The 20,401-nt window shown below is 40.7% G+C and overlaps 2 protein-coding genes and 1 long non-coding RNA gene across 9 annotated transcripts; 1 reads left to right on the top strand and 2 right to left on the bottom strand.

The window, feature by feature from the left end:
- The first annotated feature begins 465 nt into the window (after window positions 1-465).
- tomm20l (translocase of outer mitochondrial membrane 20 like) lies at window positions 466-10,492 on the top strand. The gene is made up of 5 exons (XM_033027186.1): window positions 466-652; window positions 2,904-2,953; window positions 6,860-6,941; window positions 9,910-10,052; window positions 10,293-10,492. Exons 1-5 carry the CDS (start codon window positions 526-528, stop codon window positions 10,344-10,346), a joined length of 456 nt encoding a protein of 151 aa, XP_032883077.1. The 5' UTR covers window positions 466-525; the 3' UTR covers window positions 10,347-10,492.
- Window positions 2,558-4,489, bottom strand: LOC116977021. The gene is made up of 2 exons (XR_004413102.1): window positions 3,938-4,489; window positions 2,558-3,900 (listed from the first exon to the last, which is right to left on the bottom strand). It is a non-coding gene; the product is annotated as an uncharacterized LOC116977021 (long non-coding RNA).
- Window positions 6,666-20,329, bottom strand: timm9 (translocase of inner mitochondrial membrane 9). 7 transcript variants are annotated; one of them, XM_033027191.1, is made up of 5 exons: window positions 20,074-20,329; window positions 17,160-17,234; window positions 16,951-17,046; window positions 10,625-10,780; window positions 6,666-7,186 (listed from the first exon to the last, which is right to left on the bottom strand). In XM_033027191.1, exons 2-4 carry the CDS (start codon window positions 17,196-17,198, stop codon window positions 10,643-10,645), a joined length of 273 nt encoding a protein of 90 aa, XP_032883082.1. In that variant the 5' UTR covers window positions 17,199-17,234; window positions 20,074-20,329; the 3' UTR covers window positions 6,666-7,186; window positions 10,625-10,642. The 7 variants fall into 7 exon arrangements, with proteins under 7 accessions (XP_032883082.1, XP_032883078.1, XP_032883083.1 ...); XM_033027187.1 differs by lacking the exon at window positions 6,666-7,186 and having other exon boundaries at window positions 10,215-10,780; XM_033027192.1 differs by lacking the exon at window positions 6,666-7,186 and having other exon boundaries at window positions 10,215-10,780; window positions 17,160-17,228; window positions 20,074-20,275.
- Window positions 20,330-20,401: the final 72 nt, after the last annotated feature.

The following is a 20,401-nucleotide window of genomic DNA, read 5'->3' as shown; positions in this document are numbered from 1 at the left end:
TATTGAGATGTGAAAGATGATTAGGGGACATTTCAAGCAGCATCTCGAGATTCGATCGGCACTCTTCTTCAGGCCTGGAGGAAACGGTTCGGTTCTGACCCGAAACGTCACCTTTCTTTCCTCCATAGCTGCTGCTTGACTCTCAAGAAGCGGATAGAATTGCAACTTTAATCGACATTTTGATAGCTACATGGATAGCGAATCTTTGATGGATCGGTCGGGTTAAGGGCAAATGCGGGCAACTGGGACCAGCCCAGTATGCCAGGATGGGTCGAATGGCCTGTGTCTGTGCTGTACAACTTTATGACTGAGTCCAGTCGAGGTGCTCCTGTCGAGAGCAAAGATAGTAGAGGGTCGAGAGGGAGAGAAATGCCGGCATGCCAGTCAGAAACAAAGATCTGCTCTAAGATCTTTGGTCAGAAAGATGGTAGGACTCCGACTCTGCGGAGGCTGGGCCAGGGTGAAGGCGACGCCCTCCGGGTTATACTTCCGGGAGTCGGCGGGCGAGAACGGCGGCAGGTCGCAATGCCGCTGGCTGGGAGGACGGGGGCCATCGTGGCCGGGGTCTTCGGAGCGGTGTTCATCGGTTATTGCATATACTTTGACAGGAAAAGAAGAGCTGCTCCGGATTTCAAAATAAAACTGCGGGAAAGTAAGTGGTTGTCCTCTCCGAGGTTTTGCATCACTGTTACCAGCGACACCTGGGTGTTTGGTGGCGGCTGCGGTGCACAAGGAGTGGACGGAGTTTCATGCTAATAGAAAATCAAATTAAATCATGGACGTCTACTGGGAATGCTGAGTGGGTCCGAGAGCTGTGGAACCGTGCAAGGAGGAACAGAGTCAATTAGCAACAACATTAACTCCAAAAACTTTCCCCACGTCTAATTCAGTTCTGGTCATTCGTTTTTCATTACACTTTCTATTGTTACGTCTTTTTAGTACCTCTATTTACATTTTGTTGGTTACCTTAATGCGTATCACATTGAGATGTATGTCAGAGTTGTATAAATGCAAGTTATTTATGGTTGACGTTCACTTACGCCAAACTACTATAGTAGCAAATACTTGAAGAAAGCGTAATTAAAATAGATTGGGTAAATTAGTTTACCATCTAGGCAGCATCATGTTGGCGTTATTTCCTCAAATCGCATATATACTTGCCTGTGTAGGAAAAACTGCAGATGCTGGTTTACACCGTAGACACAAAATGTAGGGTCACCCCTGAAGGGTCTCGACCTGAAACGTCACCCATTTCTGATATCCAGTGATGCTGCCTGTCCCGCTGAGTTACTTTAGCATTTTGTGTTTCTCTGTCTATTCTTGCTTGACGTTTTCGAGTAATATTGAGGGACTGGCCCATTCTTAGAAGTGCCCATTTACATGTGTTTCACATGTAGAAATTAATTCAAAAGCATGATTAAAACTTGTTATAAACCAGGGTATGGTAGTGTGGCAGAAGTGGGAAAGGATACGAAAGAATAGGAGTAAAAATTAATTTATGGTTGCTTGAGCTAAAGGGATACTACAGTAACAGCTGCTGGCTACATGCCCGTCAATTGCTGGTTGCACGGGTAACCGGGTCAAATATATTATGAGAAGAGAATTTTAACTAATGGTTCATTTGATACTGACTTTAAAAAATGTTTAATCAGACAGTAATGGTGGTTCACCAAATTTCCCCCTCAGTTTCCCCCCCCCTTCCAGCTTCTCAGTTGTTTGGCAGTCATTATAAGTATGCAAGAGTGGCAGACAATAACAGGTTGCAACACTGAATTTTTAGAAGTTTGCAAAACAATTAGTATTTGTTTTAAGTTTTGATTTGCCAACTATAGTACAGCCATTATGCAAACTTAGAGAACACGTCCTTGTTGGTATTCTGACGTCCTTATTTAATTAGCAGAAATAAATCAAGTTTCAAGGACGGAACATACATTTCTTTTAGCATTTTACAGCTGCTTTTATTTTGTTGAATTCATTGGGTAAGAAAAGAACTAAAACAGGTCACAGAATTTTTGTAGGACTAACGTTTTATGAATTTATTTGTTTCATATAATAGAAAGAAGCGTGACCTGATTTTTTAAAAAGTAAATATACATTTTTGTACAATGTTAATGTAATATATTGCAATTATCCAATATATTGCAATTATCCAAGGTCTGTGATTTTTAGTTACAGTTTACTATTTCAGATCTAAAGTGCATGTCAGAACAATGATAATAAATTAATAATTACTGATTCAGTATCAGGAAAAGTTACAAAAACTAAAGTGAGGCTTGAACTATTTGTTATTTGACATTTAAGGCCCAGCTTTTTTTATCTTGGCTGTAAATTAAACATTTTAATATATGTGCTTTTGGCTCTGATAAAGTGAAGTAAAACTTTATCAACTGTAATCAGACTAATGTGTTTAAGAGCAAAGTGTATATATGGGTAGAGTGTATATAATCACTGTATCAAAAGTAAACGTCTGCTTAAACTTTAAAGAACATTTGAAGTTGTGGTCATTTGAGTCACTACTGAGGCAGAGTATTTTTTTAAATAATGACAAACGTGATTGTTTGAATGAGAAATACTTTATTTACAAGATAAGTTAAATATTATATTGCTGCAACTGCTGTAATTATTCCTTGGGTAATTTTCTTTATATACTCAGAAGTGCATAAATGGTATTGTCACTGACAGTGCGAAATTGTGACCATTTATACTCGTAAACAATTTATATTGAGACACCGTTGTTATCATTCATATAATCTGCAGTCCTGGGTCATCAGCGACATCGTATTTAAATGCTTTTACATTGACCTTATCTATGTTCTGCTTCCAAATTCCAAAATAGCGTTTCATATTACAATGTTTACATTTATGTTTTTAAATAGCTGTACTGACTTAAAAAAAAATTACAGGAAGAAGAAAACTGAAACAACAGGATAAAGCAAATGAATGTATTGGCAAGGTAACATCCTCCTGTACCAGTGGCATTATCATAAATGCTTAACTGTTGAGATGTTGGCGTACATATAGACTGGGTTCAGTGCCTGGTTTCTGCTTAGTTTTCTGATCACACTTACATTCAGGGCTTTTGTAATTTCTGATTAGTTTTGTTGATCTGCTTTGGGGTATGTGTTACATGAAATAACATTCCAGGAAATACATGGTGAGGACATGCTTGGGGTGAAATGTGGAGAGACAATAGCCTAACTACATTTAATACTCCACATTGATATATGAAGGATGATAATGAAGTAGTGTCCAAACAGATTGCTCGTTTGCAATTCCAAAAGTAACTCGGCAGATCGGGCGCATCTTTGGAGGACCTGGATAGATGATGTTTCCAGTTGCGATCCTTCTTCAGATTAATTGTAGAAGGGACAGATGGAAAAGGTAGGAGTGGAGCAAAGCCTGACAAATGATAGGTGGATGGTGGCATGGGGGATTTAACTGGCAGATAGCTGGACAACAGCAAGAGATGAATAGCAGACAAAAGGAGAGGTGTGAAATGAAAAGCCAGAGGTAGGGATTTAGGTGGAAGGGGATGGAGGGGCCAGAATAATAGGAGAAATGTGTGCGCAGCAGGAGCGGCACAGGATAGAGAGGGGGGGAAAATTGGACAAGTCAATGTTCACACTGTTTAGTTGTATATTACCCAAGTGGAACATGAGCTGCTGTTCCTCTAGCTTGTCTGTGCCTTTGCTCTGACAATGGAGGCCCAGGATAGAAAGGGCGGTATGGGAAAGATAGTTAAAATAGTAAGTAAGCAGGATGTCCAGCAGGCCTTGGCGTATCGAGCATGTGTTTGGCAAAATGGTCGCCTAGACTATAATTGGTCTAACTGATGTAAAAAAGGCCACATCGGGAGTATTGAATGCAGTAAATGGGAGGTGCATGGAACCTCTGTTTCACCTGGAAAGGCTGGAGGTGCACAGAACCTCTGTTTCACCTTGAAAGGCTGTTGAGGTCCCTGGATGGATCTGTGGGTTGAGGTATTGGAACAGTTGTTATATCTCCTGTGTTTGCAGTGGACTGTACCTGGGAAGGGGGCAGTTTGGGAGCTAGGATTATGAGTGAACCAAGGAGTTGCAGAAGGGGAGGTCTCTAAGCAAAGAGTGAGGATAATAAGAAATGACTGGGGGGTGGGGTGGGGGGGGAAATCATGTTAAAGGTGGCAGAAATGTCGGGGAACGATGTGTTGTGTGAGGAGGCTGATGAGAGGTTAGGACCAGGGCAACTCTATCCTTGTTCCGTCTGGAGGAAGGGGGTGCAAAGGCAAAACTGCGGGACATACAGGAGACATGGGTGACGGATACATCTACAACAGCAGAGGGGAAACCTTGTTTACGAAAGAAAGAGTACATCTTGATGTCTTAAAATAGAATAGGGAGTGCAGCATAGGTTTACAAAGTTAATCCCTGGGATGGCAGGACTGTCAAATGCTGAGAGAATGGAGCGGCTAGGCTTGTATACTCTGGAATTTAGAAGGAGGGCATCTTATTGAAACATATAAGATTATAAAGGGTTTGGACACGTTAGAGGCAGGAAACATGTTCCCGATGTTGGGGGAGTCCAGAACCAGGGGCCACAGTTTAAGAATAAGGGGTAAGCCATTTAGAACGGAGATGAAACACTTTTTCACACAGAGTTGTATGTCTGTTGAATTCTGTGCCTCGGAGGGCGGTGGAGGCCGGTTCTCTGGATACTTTCAAGATAGGGCTCTTAAAGATAGCGGAGTCAGGGGATATGGAGAGAAGGCAGGAACGGGGTACTGATTGTGGATGATCAACCATGATCACATTGAATGGCGGTACTGGCTTGAAGGGCCGAATGGCCTACTCCAGCACCTTTGTCTATAATAGAACACCTCATCTTGGGAGCAGATGCGAAGGAGGAGAAATTGAGACTAGGGGGGTGACGTACTTGCAACAAATAGGGTGGGAGGTGTAGTCCAGATAACTGCGAATCAGTGGGTTTATAGTAAATATCAATAAATAGTCTGTCCTCCGTGATGGAGATAAAGATGGGGGAGAGAGGTGCCACTAATTGTGTACGTTGGTGTTAAAATTGTTGAAATCAATGAGTTTAGCACAGGTGCAGGAAGCAGCCCCAACACAGTCGTCGATGTAGCAGAGAAATAGTTGGGGATGGTGCGGGTATATGTTTGGAATAAGGTGTAACCAACAAAAAGGCAGTCATAGTTGGGGCCTATGGCCACACTTTTAACGAAGGATGTAAGAAGAATCAAAAGAGAAGTTGTTGAGGATGAAGACAAAATCTGCTTGATGGAGGAGAGAGTAGAGGGGAACTGATAGGGTCTCTGATAAAGGGAAAAAAAAACAAAGGGCCCTGAGATCCTCCTAGTGGAGAATGGACTGAATGTCCAAACAGAAGATGAGCCAATGGGGGCCTGGGGATTAAAAGCTGTTGAAGGCTTTGAAGGATAGACATGAGAAGGTGTACGAGAGTTCCTTTGGTCCTTGCCTTTCACCACACCATCCTCCGCAGCCAACACATCATTTAACAACATTTCCGCCACCTTCAATGTGACCCCACCACTAGTCACATCTTCCCTACCCATCCCTTTCTGAGACCCTTCAACAACTCCTTGGTTGACTCTTGCCTTCCCACTCAAACTGTCTCTTCCCCAGGTACTTTCTCCAGCAACTGCAGGGGACGTATCAGCCATTTCTCCTGCTATTCCATCCTCTTTTCCCCCTCCCCTTCTCTCTGGCTTCATATTTCACTCCCCTTATTTGACACCTTTTTGTCTCCTTTTCACCTCTCGTATTTGTCTACTGATCTTCCAGTCAACTCCCACTCCCCCCCCCCCCCCCCGACCTGTATCCACCTATCACTTGCCAGCCTTTGTCTTGCCCCCAATGCTTTCCGTGCTTTCTGCCCTGTCCTACAATCATCCAGAAGAAGGATCTCAACCAGAAAAGTCGCCTATCCATGTCCTCCAGAGAAGCTGCCTAACCCAGTGATTTACTCCTGTTTTTTTTTGTTAAAACCAGCATCTGCATTTCGTAGTGTTTCTGGCAAGACCTCAGTTGTTCCCTTCAGTCTCCACTAAATTCCATTCCATAGCCACCGACTCTGTTTCTTTATCTGTTAAATGTCTGAAACCAAATCAAATTTTTCAACTTTGGTGTCATAGCTTTGGTGTCATGAATATAGACTTGAGTCAGAAAATGTTTCTATGCTGTCACTAAGAGCAGTGAATTCCATTTCATTGCATCCCATTGCGCAACACCTGTTGAAATCATCCTCCAAGTTTTTTAATACATTTGGACACGAGTATTCAAAAGTATCTTATTTATCTAAGCTTGTACTTCAAGTTAAAACTTCATGTCCCCCCTAACCTGGATCAGGTCTTGTTCAAATTTTGCTTCTGTGCTTGCATCTCAGTTTTTAAATTCTCATTCTTGTTTACAGTTCCCTCCAGGACTTTTTCTCTCTTTTTTCAATTTTATGATCCTTTGAAATAAATGTGATTTTCCAAGCTTGTTACTCCTTATTTTAGTTGTTCAACGGCTAATTCGCCAATCTGTGGAATTCCCTTTCTAAATATCTACAATTTCCTCCTCTTCAATATGTCATCTTTTGATGGAACATCTATTCGTCTTATCTAATTTCACCTCTTATTTCTGGAATAATTTGTTGTGTTAAATGTGTAATGTGAAAACAAATTTTAATTTTAGTTAAATGCAACGTGACAAGATTCGATCAAACGTTATCACCACTGATGAATGTAAAAATATAATGTAAAAACAAGCTGATTCTTTATGTAACAACAATGCAATTTTCAAGTTTACAGTAAATATCAGAGTTCGGATGTATGTTTCTCAAAGTCATGTTGTAATTCCAGTTACCAGATTTAAAAGATGTTGAAGCAATACAGAAGTTTTTTCTTGAAGAAGTCCAGTTGGGAGAAGAATTATTAGCAAGAGGTAAACCTGGGGTATTATTGTTCACTATCTACTCTAACAATCAGACCACATTTTGCACTGATGAATCCAGTCCCATGAACATCTCACAACATTAAAACAATCCAGGATCAAGCAGACCACTTGACTGCAACCCAACCATTGCCTAGAACTCCCTCCACCATCCATATACCATTTACAAATTGTACTGTATGTTCTTAAGTGAAAATAAAAAGAATACTGCAAACACTCCGCCATTTGGGCAATATCTGTGGGGGAAAAAAAGGATATCGCACTTCAGGTCAAAGACATTAGTTGTTTCCTTCCTACATTAACTCTGTTTCTCTTTCCACAAGCTGTATTACTTGCCGAAAGTTTCCAGTTTTTTTAAATATCAGATTCAGCATCTGCAATTTTACCACGTTGAATACTGTATTTCACTGTTGAGTTCAATATGAAACTTGGGTCTTAAATATGAATAAAATAACTGAGTGGTAGATTGTCAAATAACATGAAAAGGATATGTCTTAACAAATGAATATATAATTTGCAAGTCATAATGAGACAAAAAAAAGTTTAAGTATCCATTGCAGTTACCAAGATAAGCTAAAGATGGTATTAGATCAAAGTAAAAAAGCTTACCTTGTGCCAAAACAAAAACCCGGTACACTTGAGGATCGAGAAAGATTTCGGCAAAATAGGACAGAGGCTTCCAAAAGAAAATGAGAACTAGAATATGAGAGTAGTTGGGCAAAAAACCTCGACAGCTTGTAAAAGTTTCCAGAGATCTTTAAAAAGGAAATGATTTGGCAAAATACAATGTCAGCCACTTTTAGATTTCGATAGGTGGCACCTATGGAGATAGTGATGAATCTGACGAATCTTATAGAATTTTTCGAGGATGTAACTAGTAGAGTGGATAAGGGAGAACCAGTGGATGTGTTATATCTGGACTTTCAGAAGTCTTTCGACAAGGTCCCACATAAGAGATTAGTATGCAAACTTAAAGCACACGGTATTGGGGGTTCAGTATTGATGTGGATAGAGAACTGGCTGGCAGACAGGAAGCAAAGAGTAGGAGTAAATGGGTCCTTTTCAGAATGGCAGGCAGTGACTAGTGGGGTACCGCAAGGCTCAGTGCTGGGACCCCAGCTATTTACAATATATATTAATGATCTGGACGAGGGAATTGAATGCAACATCTCCAAGTTTGCGGATGACACGAAGCTGGGGGACAGTGTTGGCTGTGAGGAGGATGCTAGGAGGCTGCAAGGTGACTTGTATAGGTTGGGTGAGTGGGCAAATGCATTGCAGATGCAGTATAATGTGGATAAATGTGAGGTTATCCACTTTAGTGGCAAGAACAGGAAAGTAGACTATTATCTGAATGGTGGCTAATTAGGAAAAGGGGAGATGCAACGAGGCCTGGGTGTCATGGTACACCAGTCATTGAAAGTAGGCATGCAGGTGCAGCAGGCAGTGAAGAAAGCGAATGGTATGTTAGCATTCGTACAAAAGGATTTGAGTATAGGAGCAGGGAGGTTCTACTGCAGTTGTACCACTTAGTGAGACCACACCTGGAGTATTGTGTACAGTTTTGGTCTCCGAATCTGAGGAAAGACATTCTTGCTATGGAGGCAGTACAGAGAAAGTTCACCATACTGATTCCTGGGATGGCAGGACTTTCATATTAAGAAAGACTGGATAGACTTGGCTTTTACTCACTAGAATTTAGAAGATTGAGGGGGGATCTTATAGAAACTTACAAAATTCTTAAGGGGTTGGACAGGCTAGATGCAGGAAGATTGTTCCCGATGTTGGGGAAGTCCAGAACACGGGGTCACAGTTTAAGGATAAGGGGGAAGTCTTTTAGGACTGAGATGAGAAAAACATTTTTCACACAGTGGTGAATCTGTGGAATTCTCTGCCACAGAAGGTAGTTGAGGCCAGTTCATTGGCTATATTTAAGAGGGAGTTAGATGTGGCCCTTGTGGCTAAATGGATCAGGGGGTATGAAGAGAAGGCAGATACAGGATACTGAGTTGGATGATCAGCCATGATCATATTGAATGGCGGTGCAGGCTCGATGGGCTAAATGGCCTACTCCTGCACCTATTTTCTATGTTTCTATGTTTACTAGTAATAAACTTCCAACATTTCATAGATTTTACTACAGAATGGAAAAAAAATGTAACTCCATTTCTTAAAGGAGTGGGAAAGAAAACAGAAATGGGTTAGCATGACATCAATAGGGAAAACAGTGGATCAGGCAGCATCTCTTGAGAGAAGGAATGGGTGACGTTTCTGGTCGAGATCCTTCAGACTGAGTGACGTTTCAGACGGAAGAAGGGTCTCGAGCCAAAACGTCACCCATTCCTTCTCTCCAGGGATGCTGCCTGACCCGCTGAGTTACTCCAGAATTTTGTGTCCACCATCGATTTAAACCAGCATCTATAGCTCTTTCCTACACATCAATAGGGAAAATACTGAAATCTAGTCTGGATATTTTCAAGAGCAAGTAAATGCAGTATCCCTTGTATACTTGCCCATTTAATAAATCATATCAACAAAATGGCAAAAAGATTTATTTGCTCATTTGTGCAAGCATATACAAATTGAGCCAAGGAGCAGATAGATGATTAGAAGATTTTCCTCATGCAGTCATTGAAATTGAATCAAACAGATGTAATACTGTTCTGATATCGTTGACGGAAAAAAAACAAGGATGAGATTTGTTCTTCAAAGATATGCTACTTGACATCTAAGCTAGTTTCTTTGGAAATAAAATGATGCAGGTTACAGGATTATTGTACTAAAAGATCATTAGTCCTGTAACACATCATTGAAATAGCTTGATTTAAAAAATATTTCCAGAATATTAGTGGTGATGGGAAGGCATATTTATTCCCGCAATTTGTCTGGTACTGGAACATTTATACTTTTGCTGGACAATGCCTGTATTCACCATACCATCGCTTTGCTGTTTTTTCAGGTGACTATGAGAAAGGAGTTGATCATTTAAGCAATGCAGTGTCAGTCTGTGGTCAGCCCCAGCAACTGTTACAGGTTCTCCAGCAAACACTACCACACCAAGTGTTCCAAATGCTCATCCAAAGATTGCCAGCTGTTCGACAGGTGTGACAATACCCATTTCTTTTTCCATATCAATTCAATGATTTTCTTAAATGATCGAAGAATTTTTACTTCAAATTAAACATTTCATAGTTTCAATAATGACCTGAGTCAATGTAAATGTTAATCTTGCTACTGTTTGCCAGTGAAGTAATTATTGCAATGCACATTGATTGTTTTGACTTTAATGATTTAAAGACGTCTGACAATAGTATTTCTAATAATTTCTTTCCCACCTTTCAGCGTTTCCTTGCAGGAATGAACATACAGAATTTGGTAGATGACGACGTTGAATAAAATGTTTACGCTTTCTTCGGCTCCAACAAAGTTTATTCCATCATCGTAAACTCTAACCTCTGATTTAATGTTGAATCGAGTTTACAAACTAATTCTAAAACTGTACCAATCACTTTCAAAATAAAACAGAAGGCTTGGTCCATCAATGTATTGAATTCCTGTTTCCATCTACCTTCACTTGATTATAACGTTCATTTTGCTTGACGCCAGCATTCTGGACATTATAAATGCGGCCATTCTTCTATTTACACAAGTGACTTGCACCATTTATACCCTACCTCTCAAATGGTCCTTTGTTACATACGAGGTTGGCTAATTAGTCCTGCTTTTGCTGCTAATGCTTCATTTTGTTGAATATGGTACTCTTGGAACCGCATAGATATTCTTTGGGTCATCTTCAAATATTTCTGAAGGCAGTGTTCTGAACAAGTCATCTGTGTTTAAAAATATATATAATTAGATTGAATATTGCTAACAAAAATAAAGTTATCACATACTGTGTTCTACAGTATATATTGATAATGTGAAAGCAAAATCACAAATTTTCAAGATAATATGTGCAAATAGTATGTTTTGGAATGTGTGAGTCAGTGGCAAGACAAGGATTTATTGTCCATCTGTAAGTGGCCTTAAATGGGTGCTGCCACCTTGAACTGGGACTGCTGGACGGTTATCCGGAATATAGACTCCATATCAATGAAGAAACTGCACCACATTTCCAGGTCAGGATTATGCATGACTGGGAGGGCAATGGATTTGGAAAGTACTACAGGAGTAACCTCTAAGTGATTGTAGCGCAATTTGCAGATGCACATTGCACCTACGATCTGCAGGTGCTGTAGGGGATGAATGTTTAGGAAGGTGAAGGGGGTATCAAAGGAGAAGTTTGCTTTGTGTTGGATGCTATCCAGCTTTGAGATTTATTGGAGCTGTATTCTTCCAGGCATGTGGTGTGTACTCCATCGCACTCTTGAATATTAGATGGCGGAAATGCTTGGGGATGGTAGAAAGTGAGTCACTTGTTGCACAGTACCCAGCCTTTGACCTGGTCTTTTATCCACAATGTTTGTGCAGTGGGCCCAATTGAGTTTCTGATCAACAGCAACTCAATTTTGTTGATGGTGGAGGAACTGTGTGTAATGCTGTTGAATGTCACAGGCAAGGTCCAGACTCATTTGATCTGGATAACCAGAGGCATAGATAGGGCTTTAAACTACAAGGTTGGGGGGGGGGGGGGGGGGTGGAGGAATGGGTTCAACATATTGTAACTATATGGATGAGGTTAAAGGAAGAGTACAGGAGTCGCCAGATAAGTAATAGAACAGAATGTTTAGAGAGGGGTGGTGAAAACTGAACAAAAAGTGTTATTTGTGTGCATGTGGTATACAGACCCAAGTGGATGAGCTTATCGTGCAGTCAGAAATTGGTACGTACAAAATTGTGGGCATCACGGACACTTGGCTGAAAGAGGATAAGAGCTGGGAACTGAACATCCAAGGATACACATCCTATCGTAAAGACAGGCACGTGGGCAGAGGGGCTGGTAAGGAATTAAATTCAATCCTTAGCAAGAGATGATAGGATCAGAAGATGTAGAATCCTTTTGGGTAGAGTTAAGAAACTGCAAAAGTAAAAAAGACCATGATGGGAGTTGTGTACAGGCCTTTGAACAGCAGCCAGGATGTAGGAAACAAACATCAGGAGATCGATTCGGCATATAACAAAGGCAATGTTGATGTGCTTATGTGGGATTTCAATATACAGATCGATTGGGGGAAAAACAGGTGGGTACTGGATCTCAAAATAAAGAATTTGTAGTGCTTAAGAGATGGCTTTTTTGTGCAGCTTGTAGTTGAGCCTACTAGGGAAACTGCAATTCTGGATTTAGTGTGTAATGAACAGGATTTGACTTGGGAATTTGAGGTAAAGGAACCCACCTGAAGGTAGTGGACATAATATGATAAAATGAAACGTGCATTTTGAGAGGGACAAGATGAAATCAGATGTGCTCTTATCACTGCTTATAGGTAATAAAGAGGCATGACGGAGGAACTGGCTAAAGTTGATTGGAAAGGGCCTCTAGCAGAAATGATGGTGGAGCAGCAACGGCAGGAGTTTCTGGGAGTAATTCATTAGATGCAGGATCTTTTCATACCAAATAGGAAGAAAGATTCTAAAGGGAGAATGAGGTGACCACAGCTGACAAAGGAAGTTAAAGACAACAAAGAGAAGGCATATAATGCAAAGATGAGCGGGAAACTAAAGGACTGTGAAGCTATTAAAAACCAATAGAAGGAAACTAAAAAGGCAATATCAAAAGTTTCTTCAGATACATAAAGAGTAAAAGAGAGGCAACAGTGGACATTGGACCATTGGAAAATGACGCTGAAGAAGTTGTAATGGGGAATAAAGATTAATCGAATATTTCTTTTGTGTCAGTCTTCACAGCTGAAGATACCAGCAGTGTCAGATATTCAAGAATCAAAGGGCAGAAGTTAGTGGAGTTGCTATTACTAAGGAGAAGGTGCTTGGGAAGCTGAAAGGTCTGAAGGTGGATAAGTCACCAAGACTAGATGGACTACACCCCAGGGTTCTGAAAGAGGTAGCTTTAGAGATTGTGGGGGCATTAGTAGTGATCTTTCAAGAATCATTAGTTAGGAATCCCTCCAGAGGACTGAAAATTTGCAAATGTTACTCCACTGTTCAAGGAGTGAGGCAAAAGAGGAGCTTGTTAGCCTGACTTCAGTGATTGGTAAGATTTTAGTCGATTATTAAGCACGAGGTTTCTGACAAATCTGTTGGAATTCTTTGAGGAAGTAAATAGGATAGACAGGAGAGTCAGTGGATGATTTTTTTAACGTGGATTTACGGATGATAAGGTGTTATATGCACGTGAGGTTGTTACACCAAATAAGAATACATGGGGTGAGGGCACGGAGGGATCTCATTGAAACATACTGAATACTGAAAGGCCCAGACAGAGTGGATATGGAGGTACTAGCATAACATTTAGACAGATTCATGGATGGGATATGCTTAGAGGGTAATGGCCCAAGCTTGGGCCGAATGGGACTAGTGTCGATGGGGCATGTTGGTTGGCGTGTGCGAGTTGTGCCAAAGGGCTTGTTTCCATGATGAATGATTCGATGGCAATGCTTCCACTCGGGAGTCTAGGACGAGAGGTCAGAACCTCAGAATGAGAAGATGTACCTTTAGAAAGGAGATGAGGGAGGTGAATCTGTGGGATTCGTCGTCAAAAATGGCTGTAGGGGTCAAGTCATTTGGTATTTTTAAATCAAATATTGACAGGATTAGTAAGGGGTTCAAAGGTTACGGGAAGAAGGCAGGAGAATGGGTTGAGAGGGAAAGATAGATCAGCTGTGATTGAATGGCGGACTAGATTCGATGGGCTGATTGGCCTAATTTTGCTTATATGATTTATAGAAACATAGAAAATAGGTTCAGGAGTAGGCCATTCGGCCCTTTGAGCCTGCACCGCCATTCAATATGATCATGGCTGATCATCCAACTCAGTATCATGTACCTGCCTTCTCTCCATACCCCCTGATCCCTTTAGCCACAAGGGCCACATCTAACTCCCTCTTAAATATAGCCAATGAACTGGCCTCAACTACTTTCTGTGGCAGAGAATTCCACAGATTCACCACTCTGTGTGAAAAAAAAAATTCTCGTCTTGGTCCTAAAAGACTTCCCCCTTAGCCTTAAACTGTGACCCCTTGTTCTGGACTTCCCCAACATCGGGAACCATCTTCTTGCATCTAGCCTGGCCAACCCCTTAAGAATTTTGAGCTCCTTTGGAAATTATATTTGCCTGCTACTGTTTGGCCTGAATGTTGTTTTGACCTTGGTCTGGCTCATTTGCTGATGACTTGAATATTGTGCAATGAACCTCCCCTCCTGTGACCTTATGATGAAGCTGCTGAAGATGAGTAGCTCAGAACACTCCCTAATTAAAACCTCAGCAATGTTCTGGGGCTGAGATGATTAGTCTCCAACAATCACACCCATCTTACTCTATGAAACCAAGCAGTGAAGTGTTCTCTCCTGATGGCCATTGACTTTTGTTTTACGATGGCTCCTGGATACCATCTCGGACAAATACTGCCTAGATATGAAGGGCAGTCACTCTCCCCTCTGGATTCAGCTCTTGGTCCTTGTTTGTGATGAGCTAAGGTGCTGAGTGGTCTTGACAAAACCTAAACTGACAGTTTATTGACAGCAACAGACGATCACACATTCACTCACTTTCCCGATGATTATAAGTAGAGTATTGAATTTGTCTGGCTTCAGTGTACACGGGGGGTGGGGAGGGGGAAGAATATCTTTATTTCTTTGTTACCAAAAGACCTGACTCTTCCAGCCTCCCTCATTCTATCCCACATTAACACAGGATTATCCAAGATCTCCTTATTGTCGTCCAGTTTGGGCTTTCATTAATTTATTCATGAATATGAGGGTTGTTAGCTGGTCCCTGATTACACATGAAATGAATGGCTTGATACACTATTTCAGGGTGTTGCCGGAATCAACGTTATTCGGAGTCTTGTCACCAATAGGACAAATTAGACAAAATGGCAGACATAATTTCTCGAACAATAATTGTGAAAAACAATGGGATTTTAACGACAGTCTGAGTTTCATAGTAATTATAGACATTTTAATTACTTTCAGAAATCACAAAATGGATCAATTACAATTGGATTACTGAATGTTTAATACGGTTTCTCATACAAGTCCCTTATGTTTGTGACAAAGACCCATCATTTATTTATTTGCCTCTGCACTGCACAATTTGAGATTTGTAATAGCAAAAAATCACATGTGGTTAAAGTGCATTGTCAGATTTTATTAAAGGCCATTTTTATACATTTTGGTTTCACTATGTAGAAATGACAGCTGTATTTATGCCTATAATTCAGGGCACCATAACGTTTGGGACACATGGCTTCACAGATGTTTGTAATTGCTCAGGTGTGTTTAATTGCCTCCTTAATGCAGGTATAAGAGAGCTCTCAGCACCTAGTCTTTCCTCCAGCCTTTCCATCACCGTTGGAAACTTTAATTGCTGTTTGTTAACATGAGGACCAAAAATAGTGCCAATGAAAGTCAAATAAGCTAAATAAGGACTGAGAAACAAGAATAAAAATGTTAGAGACATCAGCCAAACCTTGGGCTTACCAAAATCAACTGTTTGGAACATCATTAAGAAAGAGAGCACTGGTGAGCTTACTAATTGCAGAGGGACTGACAGGCCAAGGAAGACCTCCACAGCTGAAGAATTCTCTCAATAATAAAGAAAAATTCCCAAACACCTGTCTGATAGATCAGAAACACTCTTAGGAATCAGGTGTGGATTTGTCAATGACCACTGTTTGCAGAAGACTTCATGAACAGAAATACTGCAAGATGCAAACCACTGGTTAGCTGCAAACATAGGATGGCCAGGTTACAGTTTGCCAAGAAATAATTAAAAGAGCAAGCACAGTGCTGGAAAAAGGTCTCGAGGACAGATGAGACGAAGATTAACTTATATCAGAGTGATGGCAAGAGCAAAGTATGGAGGAGAGAAGGAACTGCCCAAGATCCAAAGCATACCACCTCATCTGTGAAACACAGTGGTGGGGGTGTTACAGCCTGGGCATGTTTGGCTGTTGAAGGTACTGGCTCATTTATCTTCATTGATGATACAACTGCTGATGGTAGCAGCATAATGAATTCTGAAGTGTATGGACACATCCTTTCTGCTCAAGTTCAAACAAATGCCAAAAAACTAATTGACCACTGGTTCATTCTACAGCAAGACAATGATCCCAAACATACTGCTAAAGCAACAAAGGAGTTTTTCAAAGCTTAAAAAAATGGTGAATCCTGGAGTGGCCAAGTCAATCACCCGATCTGAACCCAATTGAGCATGCCTTTTATATGCTGAAGAGAAAACTGAAAGGTACTAGTCCCCAAAACCAGCATAAGCTAAAGATGGCTGCAATACAGGCCTGGCAGAGCATCACCGGAGAAGACACCCAGCAACTGGTGATGTCCATGAATCGCAGACTTCAAGCATTCATTGCATGCAAAGGATATGCAACAAAATACTAAACATGACCACCTTCATTTGCATGACATTGCTGTGTCCCACACATTATGGAGCCCTGAAATGGGGGGGACTATGTATAAACACTGCTGTAATTTCTACATGGTGAAACCAAAATGTATAAAAATGACCTTTATGAAAAACTGACAATGTGCACTTTAACCACATGTGATTTTTCTATTACAAACCTCAAACTGTGGAGTACAGAGGCAAATAAATAAATGATGGAGGATACTGTATGTTGAGATAAATAATTGGATAGCATTACATTTGGGATTTTGAAAATTAAAACAAGACTTTCTCAGTTATTGTATGAAAGAATGCAGGTGAAACAAATATAAGTGTTTACATATAGTGATGCTTGTATTGAATACAAAAATGAATTTCATTGTACCGTGCTACACATGATAAAAAGTACTATTGAAGCAGTTACAATGAGTAATGCTTGGGATTGCTTAAACCATTCAAATAATAAATCAGTAAAATATATACCTCTTCTGCTTTCACATCTCTGGTTGTGAAATCCTTTACACAGTCCATAAAACAGTGCTCTGTAAGTTTGTTATATGTGCCCAGAAATTCTTTAAACTGCAGGTGGATGGAAGAGAAAAATAATCACATTAAATCCCATATTGGCTTCATTGGAAACAGAAATGCATCAATTCACTTCCAGTGTCAAGCAAACATTAAATGAAAATTACCTGTTTTATCTGGTCTGTTTCTGATATTTGTGCTGCCATTACTATGTTTTTTGGCCTTGGGAAAGATTACTGTATCTGGCAACAAAACAATTCAGTATACATTAGAATTTGAAAAAGATCTTAAATCTGTGTATAGCCTTGGAGAATTATGTTGTCAAATCATGTTACTTAAATGACGGAGAGACCAGAGAAGGTGCAAATAAGGTTCAAAGGATACCAACATGGAGGTTATATCTCAAGGAAAAATAAACATGTTGAATCCCTTTTCTCAGAGATGAGAGAAGTCTTTAAGTTTCTGTGTTTTAAAAGTTCTCCCTTGATACTTGCTTCAGAATAAAAGTGTCTAGTTATTCAATTTCTCTTCATAGGCTTCACTCCAACAGGGTTACTACCAGTTTGTTTCTTACAATTCAATCACAAGAGACACCAAACCAAGAAAGCTCCTATCTCAGAATTTTAGAATATAATTTTTTTTTAAATAGAACATGAGAAAGGGGGAAGATAAATGGAAAGATGGCAGAGTAGTTAAATGGTAGAGCTATCCATCGAAGTGAAGAACACCTGAGAAAGTTGATTGGTCAAGTGTGAGAACAAAGGGGAAGAAAAAGTAAAAGCATCAAATAAGGATAAAAAGGCAGCAATGTTTGAGAGATTTGTTTAAAAAAAAAATAAGTCTTTGCACTTAACAGTTTATGTTTTGAGGGCATTTCCTACACCGAGCAGCAATCTATTCCTTCCTTCCCTCCTACAACCACCAGCATTCTTATTCCAAATTGCTAGAAACTAAGGATAAACAGTGAGAGAAATTACTTAAAATCTTTGGAGCAAAATCAAAGGCAAACGACCAATCCGTGAGAAAGAAAGAACAAAAGACAATTGTATGGCCAATTATTTATTACCAGAACAATGGCGTTTAAATAAATCAAATATGCTTTATACGCAACTTTGTTTTTCATGTGGATCAGATTGACAATTCAAAGGATCAAAGGTGAAATATTGTAACCACATTCTTAAATTCAGCCAGGCAAATTAGGTAAAATAGACCATAAGATGAAGGATAATTTGGCCATTAAGCCCATCAAGTCTGCGCCACCATTCAATCACGACACATCTAATTATCCCTCTCAACCTCATTCTCCTGCCTTCTCCGTATAACCTTTGATGCCCGTCCCAATTAAGAACCTATCAATCTCTGCTTTAAGAATACTCATTGTCTTAGCCTCCACAACTGTCTGTGGCAATGAATTCCACAGATTCACCATCCTTCGGCAAATGAAACAACTCCTCATCTCAACTTTGAAGGTATGCCCTTTTTTTCTGAGGCTGGGTCCTCTGCTTCTAGACTCTCCCATTACTGGAAAATGCTGTCCATGATAGACGGGGAGAGGCAAGACAGAGGTTCACATGTACCTCCTCTAACCTATTAATTTAACAAATGGGGGTAATAAAGAACCCTCTAATTTCATGTGCAGGATGATATTTTTTGTTGCCCTTAGCCTGGTCCATGTAATCTAAATGAGAAATAGCGGGTTTGGGAAGAGACGGGCAAGGTAATAGCATAGGAATGAAACATGGGATATCAAATACTTTATTCTAGAACTAGTACTTTATACTCGGACTTTATTTCTTGATCGCAGGAGGCTGAGGAGTGTAAAATCATGACCGGAATAGATAGGATGAATTTGCAGTCCCTTTCTCAGGATGGAAAAAAATCAAGAACAAGAGGAGCAACTTTTTTGGGGGGATTATGAAACGAGTTGCAGTTGAGGCTGGTAAAATATCATTTAAAAGAGGTTTGGAGGAATATGGGCCAATTGGACTTCCTTAGATAGGGCGTCCTGCTCGGCATAAGTGAGTTGGGCTGAGGGACCTGTTTCCGTGTTGTATATCACTCTAAATAGTACATTTGAATCAAGGGAAGGTCTGTCTTGAGAAGTGATCATTGCAATATTTGAAAATGGAAATAATTTATCTACTACAAAGCCTAGTGCGATGGAAAACTAAACACAATAAATAATTGATTGATTGGAAAAAGCGAAAGCACGAGAACTAAAACTTGTTAACCTGTCTTTGCAGAAGGAAACTTGTTTGTTCTCGTTGCTCTTTTGTTGGCACATATGACAACTAAACACTCTTGACTTTACAAAAGTTGGCATTCAACGTTTAAAGTAGGGAGACACAAGGAACAAACAACAAATTACTGGAAGAACTCAGTAAGGCAACATCAGAGTGGGCAGATGACTTTTTGAGTCATGATCCTTCTTTAGACTGATTGTCACCTGTCCATTTCCCTCTACAGATGTTGTCAGACCTGTTTAGTTCCTCCAGCACTTTGTATTTTGCTCAAAGTAGGAAATTATTTGAAGCGACTTGTGGAAATTTGCGACTTCCGACTGGAGATCTCATCTGCCTGCACGTGATCCATACCCATTCATATCCTGCATTTCTGTGTACCTATCCAAAGGCGCCTTAAATGCCACTGTGATCTTTGGTCTTATCTGTCTCCACTACCACGCCTGGCAGCTGGTTTCAGGTATCCACCGCTTTGCACCAAAAACACTCACCCTGCACATCTCCTTTAAAATGTACCCCTCTCGCATTAAACCTATGCCCTCTAAGCTTTGACATTCGCACCATCCTACTGCCGGAGGAGAGACGGTGCAAAGTCGAAATACACGTGGTAGGGCAAAGACAAGTTGGGCAATTTCATCCGGAGCCGCACCTTCCACGGTCACAAACCCGATGGAAGCGGCTCGCTCGCCAGTCCAAATCCCGCACACACCATGAGCACCGGGGCTTTGCTTCGTCCTGTCCCCCACCCCACCACCCCAGGGACCGTCTGTCAGCGGCCGAACCTGCCGCGCCCTCAGTGAACCGCGTTCACCACCTCGCCGCCGCCGCCGCCATGACTTACCGGCGCCCCTGATCCAGCCGCAAACACTGATCTCCCGCTCGCACATTCACCACCACAGATCACTGGAATAAAGTAGTCTCATTTCATGCAGACATTTGACAGTGATTTTTTGGGGGGAGATTTCTGCTAACAGTTCTTCGGTTAAGGCTTTTTTTTTTTTAAAGAATAGAATAACCGATGGATGATAGAAAGTTATCTTTGAGTCGGCGAGCAGCTTTACGTACAGCGCGGGGACCCGGATGCGGCGCGAGTCTTTATTTCTTTTGAATTTAATGTTATTCTTAACCCCAAAGCGGTGTAAAAATCAGACACCGGCTTCTAACACACT

This window comes from Amblyraja radiata, chromosome 9, assembly GCF_010909765.2.
Source record: "Amblyraja radiata isolate CabotCenter1 chromosome 9, sAmbRad1.1.pri, whole genome shotgun sequence".
Classification (NCBI taxonomy): Eukaryota; Metazoa; Chordata; class Chondrichthyes; order Rajiformes; family Rajidae; genus Amblyraja; species Amblyraja radiata.
Note: the sequence above shows the minus strand (reverse complement) of the source record. Positions and strands in the feature narration are given on the sequence as shown.